Raw genomic sequence first — 12696 nt, 5'->3', positions numbered from 1 at the left:
GCCATACATCTACAGACTGAGTGACTGAGCATGCATTACCCAAGCGGAAGAAAAAGTAGTTCCCTCCAATCACATTTGATTTAGACAAGATTTGAATAATTTAGTTATTTTCCACTATTTCCCTGTTAATGTGAAAACATTATGTGAAATAACTGAAGTATCAAAGTATCGATATTTTGATTTAGTATCGATTTTAAAACAAAGTTTTGTTGGTATCTATARTATCGATATTTCAATATCGATCTGCATCTCACTGCTGGGTGTACAACCAACCTTGTTTTCTGTCGCCTCCAGTCCTCCATCATCCATCCAGCCTACCTTTTCAGCGACTCTTTCAAACAAACGGCGGATCTCATCGTTCATTTTCTCCTGTGTAAAATAGCATACGCATTGCACATTAAAAATAATTAGTAAATTGTTCTAATAAAAAGGTTTCTTTCAAACCAAAAGCTCGTACAGAAACTACGGGTAGCTAGTTAGCATTTCCGATAAAGTTTCGCTAAAACAAACGACCCTTAAGGCTAATATTTGCTTGCTCGTATTTTTTCAGAACAGATCGCACAAAACCTTAMAATAATATAGCGGGAAATGTCTGTCTAAACTACACTTCTATTGAGTTACGAGTACCAAAAGTGATTCTGTTTTTTTAAAAACCTGAAGGAAGCGGCTGAGGTGGAGAGAAAATCGYGAAGGTAAATTTAAACAGCAACAGCGGAAGTTGTTTTCATTTTTGACCAATCAGAGAAGAGCTGTGAAAACGTGTCAACTTGTCCACGCCCACCGACGTAGACGTGCATGGTTTTAGCCAGAGCCCTATAGAAAGATTTCTTTCTATAGGGCTCTGGTTTTAGCCAATGATACAACTATTGCTAATGTATATTTAATAATATAGCTAGAACGTATTATTACTTATATTTAACTTCATGATATATAGTATATACATACACATACATTTATATATTCACTTACACACAAGTCAACATTTAGTACCTAGGTGATCTCAGTACCATCTCATCTGAAAACACTGAGCAACAAGAAAGAAGCTACTTCACAGTAGTGTAACATTATGAAGCCTTTTAAAAAAGCTTTTAAGTGCCTTAACTTTTTTCTATTAGTAATTTCAGTTACATTTACCCTGGCTGGCCTCCATGGTAATCACAATCACCAAATTCATTAATATTCTTTGGCATAGAAATCAAAGGCATATTTTTGCATTAATAAGTTAAAGAATATAAACAGAGTCTTTAGATTTAGCATMATTTTACTGCTGACCAACAAGAGGAAAAACAATAGTATTTTCAATCTCCATTTATTATATGTAGACTCGCAGTATCACTGACAGCATACAGTTCAACAATACAAAACAAAAACCTCYTTAGAAAATAATTACCTATTCAGTTTCTTGGCTTGTGTTATAAAAACAAAATCAAATTTTAAACAGCTAATTTTAGAACTGAAATTTAAGGCTTTTCAGCATCATCAGTTGTGTTTCTTTGCCCAATAATTTTGTCAGTCTGACAAAAACATATTTCTCAATTGACAAAAGTAATAAAAGTTGGCATTTGGTGAGGGAAGAATTTGCACATTTACTCATTGCAGCTGTTTACCAGCTTCATGTAAAGAACTTGAGCAATTCAAGTTTCAAAACTGCTTGTTAAAGCTGACAAAACTTGTAATTTTAATGGCGCAACATAGTCTTTTTATTTTTTTAAATAAAACATTCTTGATTTTTCTAAACAGATCACCAAGTAATGACGGCTGGGTATTTTCTCCACAAGCTGCAATTAGTCCTACATACACATTGACAGGAGAAAAAACAAAAAAAGWTCCATAGTTCCAAGTGTGGAAGAGATGGCAGAGCATTCATAATCTTCTCATGCGCACAAAATACATATTAAGTGTTGCAGGACAAGAGTCTCAGATCAGGTGCCTGAATGTTTCAGGCTCAGTCTGGCTCAGCAGATGTAGATGTGTGACTTGCTGACATCTGTGACAGAAGTCTGAATGTGAACATGTGTAGGCTCCATGCAAGGAGGAGTCCCATTGAAAGCAAGTACGAGTTGATGAAGGACAGGGACCTCCAGTGAAACCAGATGATGGTTAAAAACTGGTGGGATTTCGTGGAGGAGAAGCGTGTTTTCAGTTCAGGCATTCTCGCTGGTTTCGACTGTTTGGAGTTTGACCATGTGTTCTGGCTTGTTGCCGYTGCTGTGATGCTCCCACATCTGCAGATAGAGCTTCTCCAGGTCCATTGTGTACTGCTTGGTGTTGAACAAGGGGCTGCAGATTCGCTGTTTCCATACACGTGCTCTGATCATCTTCAGGCTGCAAGAAAGACAGGCAATGTTACATGTTCATACATGAAGAGAAATAAATAAAAGTTTAAATATAAAAGCCGGTAAAGGTCTTCTTACTATTCCATGTCAGAGCCCAGTTTGACTGCTATGTCCTCGTAGTCCTGGCGACTTTGGGCTATCAGCTCAGGGCAGCCGAGACAGCTAAGTTGGGAGGCAGCCACGCGGGAGGCAAGGGTCTCACCTACAAAAGGGTCTTATTAAAAAAGAGACTCTGTATATAGATTTAAAAAACACAATTTTCAAAATTGTACTTATCCCACCCCTCGATACTTTGTTAGAATGATTCACGTAGTAAAGAAAGAAGTGTTTGTTTTCAACTTGCTCACCTGGCATAGTCACCATGGGAGTTCCAGCCCAGAGCACATCCATGCCTGTAGTGTGACCGTTGCACAGAGGGGTGTCGAGGCACACGTCAGCCAGCTGGCCTCGTCTCACGTGCTCCTCCTTGGGCGCCACAGGAGAGAAAATGATGCGCGAGGCGGGCAGACCCATGTTCTGAGCATACTGCTGGATGTTGGGCTCGCCAACAGCAGGGAAGCGAAGAAGCCACAGCACGCTGTTGGGCACTCGTTTCAGGATCTGCAGCAACAAGGGAAGTTTCAAACAGACTTAACACTAACTTTTAAATCTAGTTTTCTTTTCCCCCAAGGGAAGCCTTGAATAAAAACTGAAAGCTATCACTGGCATCGCATCAGTTTAACCTACGTTGGCCCACGTCTGGAGAGTAGGAGGGTCGATCTTGTAGAGCTGGTTGAAGTTGCAGTAGACGATGGAATCCTCTGGGAGACCGTACTGGGAGCGAGTTGTAACTACAATGGTGCGCAGCACCTCCTCCCCAGTTGCAGCTTTGTTATTGATCTAAAATAGGGAACAAAATAAACTTTTAAGTGTTCTGTTCCTAACAGTTAGAGCTGATGGGTAACCAAAGTAGAAAATCCAATAACCTCGTTTTTAGCTCACATATTATGGTTTTACATAAAGAAATCAAATGAAAATATATATTGATTCAAAAAGAAAGTTAAACTCTTTCTGTATCTGCACACATTGTTTCAAGATTTGTATTCATGATAGGTGTGTCCACACGAGTCCTACCTGTGTGGTGGCCAGGCCATTGCTGACAGTGAAGTTATTGATTGTGACTTGGATTTGACCTTGATTGATCATGTTGATGATCGCCTCAGCTGCTGTGTTCATGGGAATCACAGGCATGGACAGAGCTCCATTTGTGTCTCCAGCAGCTTCCTGGTTGTTGTCACACTTCATCTGAGCACAACATACAGTTTTTACTTTCAACATCTATTAGAGGGGTTCCAATGGCTGTTTACACCATAAACAGTGATGATTACTGGTAATTTTTTATTCATAGTCAATGTCATGATTGGTAATTATATGGCTACAGGTTCTCCATGTTTTCTCATAGTGCTTCACTGAGTATAGTTAGGTTTTGAAKACTAATGAATTATTTTTACTCACCTTTATCACTTTGACATCAGGCAGACTGTCCAAGAAGGCTTTCAGATCAATACCATTAAGAACTATGCGATTGTCAAAGATGTGTCCATTTGACTTGAAATCAATCACTGCCTTTTTCTGTGAGTCAAAGAAATAAAATGATACATTCCTTTTTTTTAAACAAGCAATTAAAAAAGGAGATTATGACCCTGAAGTATCATCAGTAATGGGAAGCTGAAMTAACCTTGAGGTGAGGGAACATGTTGGCATGATCGCCGATGAAGAACGTATTGGGCATGTAGGCGAGTTTCTCAGAGTACTGCTCAGCTACTTCCACAGGTGATGTTTCCTTGTCAGTGATTATGTAGTCCATGAAAGGTGCCCCACTGGTTCCAGGGTAACCGAGCCACATAGCCTGACAAATGTGYAGAAGTATGTTTTTGCCTTTTTTCTAAGTCAGTAGATCATAAAAGTCTCAATAATCAGGGCAATAGCATTGCCATTTTATCTCTAAAGGAAGCTCACCTGAACGGGGGCGGGACGAAGAGCGAACAGCTCATTTCGTGCCCCCTTGGTGTATCCGTTCATGTTGACAAGAATGTGGATTCCATCCTGGTGAATACGGTCAGCTGCTTTTCCATTGCAAGGAATCTAAAATCAGAAGATAAATGTTTGTGTTTTTGTTTTGTAATGTTGAATTTGTGCCATCACATTCTCCAATTAGGTCAAACTACTTCAAAAGACAACATAACTTTCCAATCTTTTAAAAAACATTTATTTAACACTACATGTTAAGAAAGCTTAACAGTTCGTTTAGTTAATTTATTCATATTCATTTAAAAATAAAACAAATACTGTACACAGCAAATAATACAAATCACAAGTAAATGAAAGGCAGCAGAAAGAAGAAAAAAMTCTTAATATCTGCCCACTTTTTTCCAAAAATAAAAAAATAAAAATTTAAATAATCTAATTAGTAAATATATGAAATGTAGAAGTTACCTGTGAGAGGTCTGTGAAATGATGAGCCTCTGCTACAACTTTCACACGGAAGTTAGTTCCATCATCAGGGCTCAGTGCGTAACAGAACACCTTCAGAAAAGATGTAAAACAAAACATTTTAGTAACAAGAGGTTGTAATGAGTGATAGATGAGTGCTCAGTTTATCATTTCTGGACTAGCAGATACAAATATTTACCTCAAATTTCTCTGGATTATGCATTCCAGGGATAGACTGCATCAGGTGGGAAGTCGGGTGGTTGCCGAAGTCAGAGCTGACGTAGCCGACGCGCAGGCGTCCACCACTGGCCTTCAGGTCCTTAGGATGCTCATAGGCAGGTTTGTGCAGGGCATTAATCTATGAAATAGACTAGAGTGTTAGACTGCAACCAAAGCAGGAGGCACGTTTCAACACCGAATCAAACTCACYCCTAAACATGTTCCATAGCTTCACCTAAAGTGTTCACCTTTTATACCACACCTTCACCCACTGCAAGCAACCCATGCACCACCAGCTGTTCTGACTCTTTCCTGCAAATATTTCWAGAATCGTGCTCATCCCTTACCTTCCCCAAATTCCCACAGCCAGGCTTTGCCATTACCAACCACCTCACACCCACCCAAAAAAGTAATTTAAAGGTTACTTGCTTTGATCATTGCGTGTACCTTGTCCAGGCAAAGGTTTCCGTGGCGCTCGGCGATGGCCTTGCGGAAGTTGTGAGACAGTGGATACAGCATGCTGTGGTGTGGGTGCACTGAGGGCAAGCGGTTCTTTTCCAGCTGGTCAGCCACTATGCTCACAAGCTTTTTCATTCGTTCGTCRTAGTCTGACCAGTCACACACGATCTGGAAGAGAGACATTTGAGAAAAAAGTCAGATTTACTCTAGAATCAAAGCATAAATAGCTGCTAAATAAAGAACGTGTATACAACCTGAAGACAATGGGCCAAGTTGCAGTAAGCATCAGGGAAGTCTGGCTTGAGTTTCAAAGCAGTGCGATAAGATGCAATGGCCTCTGGAATGTTTCCAGAATCCTAAAAAAAATGAACACAAATTAAAGTTACAATAACAATAATGGAATATACCYTGATAAAAATAGAAAAAGATTTGTCCTTACCTTATGGATGGAAGCCAGATTGCTGTGAGCATCAGCGAAGGCTGGGTTGATCTGGATGGCACGAGTGTAGCACTGCAGTGCCCCYTGTACGTCCTGCATCTCCTTCAGTGTGTTGCCCATGTTGGAGTAGGCATCAGCAAACGTGGGGCTGATTCTAAAATGAAAACGGGCAAGTGTTTAAACTCCAAGGTCAACTGATTAGTGTTTATTCAAACCAAAGAATACAATCCTGTGTAGTATTTGTCAAATTAAAAGGTAGGAGGTGGATAAGAGAAGAGAACCTCAGAGAAACTGTGACTGTAGCTTAAGATTACCAACCTGATCGCCTCCTTGTAGTGCATGAGGGCCTCCTGCAGTTTTCCTTGCTGCTGCAGAACACTGGCTAGGTTAGAGTGAGCTGCTGCAAACTCTGGGAACACCTAATGAAAACCATAATAAAAACAGTAATAAGTTCATGTGCTGAACCARTTCACAAGAAAACAAGAGCTGTTAACAGCATTGCTCAACTCACCTCTAGTGCTTTTCTGTAGAGCTGAACTGCCTCCTCTATGTTGCCCTGTTCACGTTTTATGTTGGCCAAGTTGTTGAGGGAGTCAGCGTGAGTTGGACACAAACGCAAAGCCGTGTTGTAGCACTCTTCTGCTTCAGACACCTGATAAAAAACCAACATCTGAAAACCAAAACTTACTTAGAAACCCAAAATTCTTTTATTTTGGAACAAGWAAATGCACATTACATTGCCTTTCTCCTTCAGGGCATTGGCTAAGTTGCAATAGGCRTCAGGAAAGTGAGGCTGCAGTTCAATAGCACGACGGTAGGTGTCGATGGCGAGGTCGATGAGGCTCTGCTCGTAGTAGACACAGGCCAGGTTTCCATGGACGACTGCATGGTTGGGGCTAAGGCTCAGAGCTCTCAGGTAAGCAGCCACAGCTCTGAAACAGTACAAGTAATGCTCGAGATTAGGCTTTCCAAAAAGCTTCTCACAAGCTGCTAACAAACATATCAGAGCTCCTTTTGAACTATTAACAGATTCAAATAAATATAGAGGAACAAGGCTACAAGTTTTGAGATTAAAAAGTACTCACACTGACATYTTTGATTGTACACAATGTTATAGGGTGTGTATTTCAAGACAAGAGCTTAAGCATGTTTTCAGAGAGTATCATAACGTCTGAGTATTTCTTTAGACTCACCTGTCAAAGATGCGGGCTTCTTTGAGAACGTTGCCTAAGTTGATGTACGCATCAAGAAAATTTGGGTCCAGAGTCACAGCCTAGAAAAAAAAAAAAGCTTAGAAACTAAAAAACACGTGAATATCACAAAATAGCAATCCCACTATAAAAATGATCGAACTTACCTTTTCAAAATGGTGTATGGCAAGCCATATTTCTCCTTGGGCATTAAACACACAACCCAAGTTGCTCCAGGCCACGGCAAAGTTTGGCTGGGTCTCAATGGCTTTCAGGTAACAAGCCTTCAGTGGGTTTACATTAAAACCACAGGAAAGGAGGACAAGAGGTAGAATGGGACAGGTATAGTATGCAGAGGGTGGAAGGGATTGTAAAATAAATAAATAAAATAATAGAGAAGATTGAGAATAAAAAGAAAAAAAAAGGGAGCAGAGAGAGCAAAATTAGTGTCCGTCCTCTATGAAGCCAAAAAGTGAGTCTACAGCATGGGCTCGCTGGCGCCAAAGTCTGCCGCGCAAAGCTGCATTGCTTTTTCCTACGCTGCGCGGATCCAACCAACACCCACACGTAGGCCCTCATCCTGAAGTTATGACCATGTTTTCAATAATTCAAATGGTTTTTCGACCATTATCTGCTGCTTTTTGGTAATACCATTATTCAGTTGTAACAAAGTAGTAAAATAAAATCATCAATGGTTGCTAAATCTTATTGGAAGGATCTATTCCCTCACAACCWTGGATGCTAGGCAGTTTGTGCAGGTGATGGTCCCTGTAATGCATGCGCAACAAACGCAAGCGCGCTGCGCGACTTAATTGCCACCCCCTCGCTGCACCATTTCGCGCCATTTGCACGACCTTGCTCATGGCAAAGGTACGACTTCGCTGCTGCGCTCGCTGTATGGCCAGGTGAAACAGCTGCAAACCAACAACCCCGGCAGAGAACCTGCAGGACCAGACTAGCACACGCTCGGCACCCATTTATCCTCCCATAATAAGGAGAAGGGTTAGTACATGAACCAGTCTTCAAAAACAAAGAGGAAAAACCTTGATGGTTTTTTTTTTAGTTTTTCGTTTCAAAGATTTGGGTGCACTTGGGTGCGAGGCTGGTTTTGAGCGGGGGGAGGTCCACAACCAACAGGCCAAAGGGAATGAGGGGTGTGGATTAGCACGCTTGCGCCTTTCCGCCACTTTGGTCGCTTGAAGGGTATCGCTGCGCAGCCCCTGCGCTACTGCAGACTCACGGCACACTATCTGCATCATCATCATCAGAACGCTGCAACTCCAAATAAAGAAGGGAAAAACAAAACAGGAAAAAAAATAATATGTAAGAGTTAGAGGGTTCTTACTTGTTTTTCATGATTATAGCTTCCAAATCCAAGTTTCTTTTTACTCATTATAAAACTAGGTAATTAGTATAGTATATTTTTTAAAGAAATGCTTACTGTGGATTGTAATGTTACTTTTATTTATTTATTTATTGCTTTTCAAAAGGAAGCCACAAGACAAAGGAGCTCAAGCATGAAGTGAGGTGGTTTTTTTTTCTTTTGCTGGCATTTACAAACCCGTTACCATATTTTTGGACTTTGTCAGAGTGGCGATCGCAGCTGGCTGGAAGAAGAGGAGAGGACTGAGGCTGCCCTAGAGTTCCTTTCCGCCAGGCACCTACGCAGGAATAGTGTCACCCACCTGAAACCTTCTAAATAACAGTATCAGTTGTGGAAAAACCAAAAGAGACAAAATCAGAAAACAAGATCGTTAGTATAAGTTGTCAAACAATACATACTTTTTTAATTATGGAAACAAAACACAAAAATCACAACAAACATTCAATCTTTATGACTATTCTTCACTTTGAGTCATGCAATGAATGTTTAATTTCAAAGAAAACAAAAAGCAATGCCTACAGGGTATCTGGGAGGGAAGAAAGGCTTTGTTGTGAACAGATAATCAGAGCCCTAATGTCAGACTTCCAGTTGTCCTTCAATTCAGATTTGAAATCAACTTACAGGAGGACAGTTACTGGCTTGATCTTGCCCAAATGAACTGATCCCATTTCTTTGGGAATAATAGTTACATATTTGAAGGAAAAAGGGAAGAAATATTAATCATTGCTTGTATTTTATTCATCTAGCATTTTCATGAAATGTTTTTTTAAGCTTTGTTTTCCTGGCCTGCTTTGTTGAATCCTGGCCAATGGGTAGAGAAAAGAAGTCTGTGGATTAATGACTTGTATCTAGAAGCCTCCACAGTTCTGAAATAAAGAGGTCATTGCTGTAGCTGCGCATGTTTCTGTCTTTCTAACCCAGCATCTGACGCAGGCGGTGGAGTACAGATAGTGAGCTGTCTGCTTGACACCAGTTCAGTCATTCAAAAGGTGCTGGAGAGCGGTTACTCTTCAACCCATGCAATCTGAGAACAGTGGTTATCAAGAAAATTAACCACCTTAGAGAATTATTTACCGGGAACAGAAAACTTATATGCTAAAAATAAACAAGTAGTGCAAACATGCAGGTCTAACAACAAATTAGGAGTATGCTGGAGCACGCATTGACTGAAGCGGTCAGGAAGACAGCTCTGAGCGTGCACATTCCACCAATCCTTAGCACGCGCGCGGGGGGCGGAGCGACAGAGCTGAGGAGCTTKTGACTCCCTGATGCTCCTCCCCACTCCGTTACCCCCCTCTAGCATGAAATAAGATGGCCTGTAACCAGCAGGATAACTCCATGCCTCCAGATCTGACCCCCACCAAGGTASCCCCCTGAAATAAACAATTTTTGAGACAAACTGAAGTGGGAATTCCTGAGGGGGGAAAAGCCACACTTGGAGCCTGACAGCAAACCAAGATGAAACAATTGTCTTTGGGTTCTTTTTACACTAACAGGAGTACAACAGTTAGGTTATAAACCATCTTATCTTTTGCACTTCAAAGATAAACTAACTTCTCATCAGTTCATGATTTCTCCCAAGACCGAGCCAGCATTTCCCCTTTAGGGTGAATATATAAAAATACAAGGCCAAAGTTGGATCTGTTGTGAGAATTAAAAAACTCCAGCCTTTCTTCCTGAAAGGGGAGGGGCTGACCTCCGATAAAAGGTCAGAGTATAAGACAGGACAGGGGGACTAAAACTGATATGTGGTATGAATGTGTATGCGGAAAACAAATAAGGATTTCTAAAAAGTAATCAACAAAAAGTTTTTAAATACTAAAATAATAATAAAYAGATGTTGTTTTCATATGAATATTGGCTTAATCCAATACAATATTTACCAAAAAAATTGCTAAGTTGGAGGTGAGAATCTCACTGCAACTAGAGAATGCTACTTCTTTCTGTTCTTCACTGAGCTGAGATGGTAGAACTTAAAAGATCTGATGTTTTTTTAAAATGTTAAAAAGGGGGAAAATATATATATATATTTATAGCCTTAGTGGGTACTAAAAACAATAAATAAACGACTAGAAAAAAGGTAAAAACTATGCAAAAATTAGCCACCACATCTATGTAAAAGTCAACCTATTTTCACATACCTTGGCCTCCTCCAAACGCCCAAGGGCTTTAAGCAAATTGCCCAAATCGCTACGCACGCAATACAGGTCCTGAAGGGGAAGAAGTTCAATCTTATTACTCACCAGCTCAGAAAACTATGCAGTCAGTTCAAGARCTTCAGGTGTGTTACATACCGGGTTGTACTGTAACGCAGACACGTAAGCCTGCACCGCTCCCTCCATGTCCCCTGCAGCCACCAGAGCTGCAGCCAGGTTGATGTAGCCATCAATGAAATCTGGCTTCAGCCGCAGAGCGTGACGATAATGCTCAATAGCCTCCTGAAGCTGCCCACGCTCCTTGTAGACATTCCCCAGATTGGAGTAGGCCTCYGCAAGCATTGGATTCTGTTTGATGGCCAACGTACTGAAGTGAGCCGACCTGCAGGGCAATGTCACAAACAAGATTGTAGCACTTCCAGAAACTCCAAACAGGAAGAGTTTGCTTGATTAGACGTTCAGAGGCAAAAGCAAAGCAGCACGTTCTTCAATAATTATGTCAATACACGCAGAACAAAAACACTTCAATTTAACTTGGGAAACTCAAAATCCCAACCATGGCTTTGTCAGATACCACCACCACAAGCCTGTGTTACAATCAAATAGAAAGCACGACACCTCATTGCATAGTGTAGCAAAATCCGGAAGCCCCGTAATTTTCTGCTATCACCCCATCAAATGCAGAGTGCGAGACAAAGCCTCTCCCGCCACACCTCACCTGTCGAGTCTTCGGCACTGGAAGTGGATRGAGGACAGAAGCAGTAACACGCCCGTGTTATCAGGCTCCTGCCTCCACAGCTGCATGCAGTGGCGCTCAGCTGCCTCAAAATCCCCTGACTGGTACTCGCGGTGCGCCAGCTCTGCCAACCCTTGGAAGGAAAGCATACGTTTTGTTGGTTCTGGAGCACCAACACGAGCCAAGGAGGGGGGGAAAACAACATGTTAGAGTTGATGGAAGAAATAAAAATCAGACAAATGAAAAACAGATGGCAAAGATTTCAATAAGAAAAAAAATATATAATTTGAACTGAACAGACAATGGGCCAAATAAAAGGAATCGTTTAATGTAAGTGGTGAAATGACTGAAAACTAAAATGACTGAAAAAATATAGAATAAAATCACATGATAATTTTATTGTGATAAAATGCATGGCTGTAATGAATTGCTCACACCATCAGGGGCTTAATATAACATGTATTTGTATCATACAAATGCAGCATTGTTTTAAACTTGAACGATTATTTGTAGAGCTGTGTTTCTTTTAAAAAGTAGCACATAAACCAACGCCTTAACACTAGAGCTTGAGAGTCCCAAGTATATGCTATTTGGGAACATTACCGTTTCAACTACAATGACTGCAGTACAAAAAAAAAAGGTGGATCAAGATTTTTGTTGCACTTGGTCAATAGCCTCAGCATATTTAGCTGGTACCGCATCCTATAATTACTGCATCAGCTAAATATTAACACAACTGCCACAAACAATAAAATAAAAAAATTAAAAGCAAAAGAAAAATTTTAAGATTTTAAAAATGAAGAAAAAAAGGAATAAACAAGGGGGTGGATGGATGATGCACAGGGAGGAGTTCAGACATTTTATTAAAATCCTGACTTTAGGAACTTGTCCATCAAGTTGCATTGGAATACAAAACTAAAATGTGCTCTCACCTGTGTTTCTCAATTAGCCAACACCTTCTTCCACACAATACATTTTCGTGTGCGTCATATTTTTTTATAAGACTTAAAGCAAACAGACTGTGGCGCAACGAGCACTTACGAAAATCACACGTCATGGTTAAAAAAGGGGTTTAGTAACAATCAGACTCAAACCTTGCAAACCTCTTGCACACTGAGGCCATCAATCTCATTGTGCATACAATAAGATTGTTATAAATCAGGTTCCTATGAGGTGTGGTCAAATGTCTCGAAGTTATTCTTAAAGTCTTAACTAAAGATTGGTCAGAAGTAGGGCTGCCACGATTAATTGACGACTAATCAATTATTTAAGTAATCAATGTCTAATTTAATAATCGATTAATCG

General features: G+C 40.5%; 2 protein-coding genes across 9 annotated transcripts in view; both read right to left on the bottom strand.

Moving 5' to 3' along the window:
* The window catches only part of gcna (germ cell nuclear acidic peptidase), a gene marked incomplete at its 3' end in the record, with an annotated part of 8717 nt that extends 8096 nt beyond the window's left edge, over nucleotides 1-621 (bottom strand). The window contains 1 exon segment of the mRNA XM_014006055.1: nucleotides 274-621. Within this exon segment, the coding sequence (XP_013861509.1) occupies nucleotides 274-363 (90 nt within the window).
* A 671-nt stretch (nucleotides 622-1292) lies between these two features.
* Nucleotides 1293-12696, bottom strand: part of ogt.1 (O-linked N-acetylglucosamine (GlcNAc) transferase, tandem duplicate 1) — a 13512-nt gene continuing 2108 nt past the window's right edge. The window contains exons 2-22 of one of the 8 annotated variants that reach the window (XM_014006046.1): nucleotides 11374-11554; nucleotides 10794-11037; nucleotides 10641-10709; nucleotides 7283-7399; nucleotides 7119-7198; nucleotides 6662-6857; nucleotides 6437-6577; nucleotides 6244-6344; nucleotides 5926-6079; nucleotides 5741-5842; nucleotides 5457-5654; nucleotides 5008-5166; nucleotides 4812-4901; nucleotides 4335-4460; nucleotides 4054-4224; nucleotides 3831-3947; nucleotides 3450-3620; nucleotides 3063-3215; nucleotides 2684-2936; nucleotides 2415-2550; nucleotides 1293-2325 (exon numbers count right to left, since the gene is read on the bottom strand). In XM_014006046.1, coding sequence (XP_013861500.1) covers nucleotides 2145-2325; nucleotides 2415-2550; nucleotides 2684-2936; nucleotides 3063-3215; nucleotides 3450-3620; nucleotides 3831-3947; nucleotides 4054-4224; nucleotides 4335-4460; nucleotides 4812-4901; nucleotides 5008-5166; nucleotides 5457-5654; nucleotides 5741-5842; nucleotides 5926-6079; nucleotides 6244-6344; nucleotides 6437-6577; nucleotides 6662-6857; nucleotides 7119-7198; nucleotides 7283-7399; nucleotides 10641-10709; nucleotides 10794-11037; nucleotides 11374-11554 — 3140 coding nt within the window. In that variant the 3' untranslated portion in view covers nucleotides 1293-2144. Of the gene's footprint in view, nucleotides 2326-2414; nucleotides 2551-2683; nucleotides 2937-3062; nucleotides 3216-3449; nucleotides 3621-3830; nucleotides 3948-4053; nucleotides 4225-4334; nucleotides 4461-4811; nucleotides 4902-5007; nucleotides 5167-5456; nucleotides 5655-5740; nucleotides 5843-5925; nucleotides 6080-6243; nucleotides 6345-6436; nucleotides 6578-6661; nucleotides 6858-7118; nucleotides 7199-7282; nucleotides 7400-8683; nucleotides 10571-10640; nucleotides 10710-10793; nucleotides 11038-11373; nucleotides 11555-12696 lie in introns of those variants that run through there. The other 7 variants (XM_014006047.1, XM_014006049.1, XM_014006050.1 and 4 more) reach the window with 7 other exon arrangements.

This window comes from Austrofundulus limnaeus, unplaced genomic scaffold (genome assembly GCF_001266775.1).
Source record: "Austrofundulus limnaeus strain Quisiro unplaced genomic scaffold, Austrofundulus_limnaeus-1.0 Scaffold34, whole genome shotgun sequence".
In the NCBI taxonomy this organism is placed as follows: domain Eukaryota; kingdom Metazoa; phylum Chordata; class Actinopteri; order Cyprinodontiformes; family Rivulidae; genus Austrofundulus; species Austrofundulus limnaeus.
The sequence above is the reverse complement of the archived record's forward strand: the minus strand, read 5'-3'. Positions and strand labels throughout refer to the sequence as shown.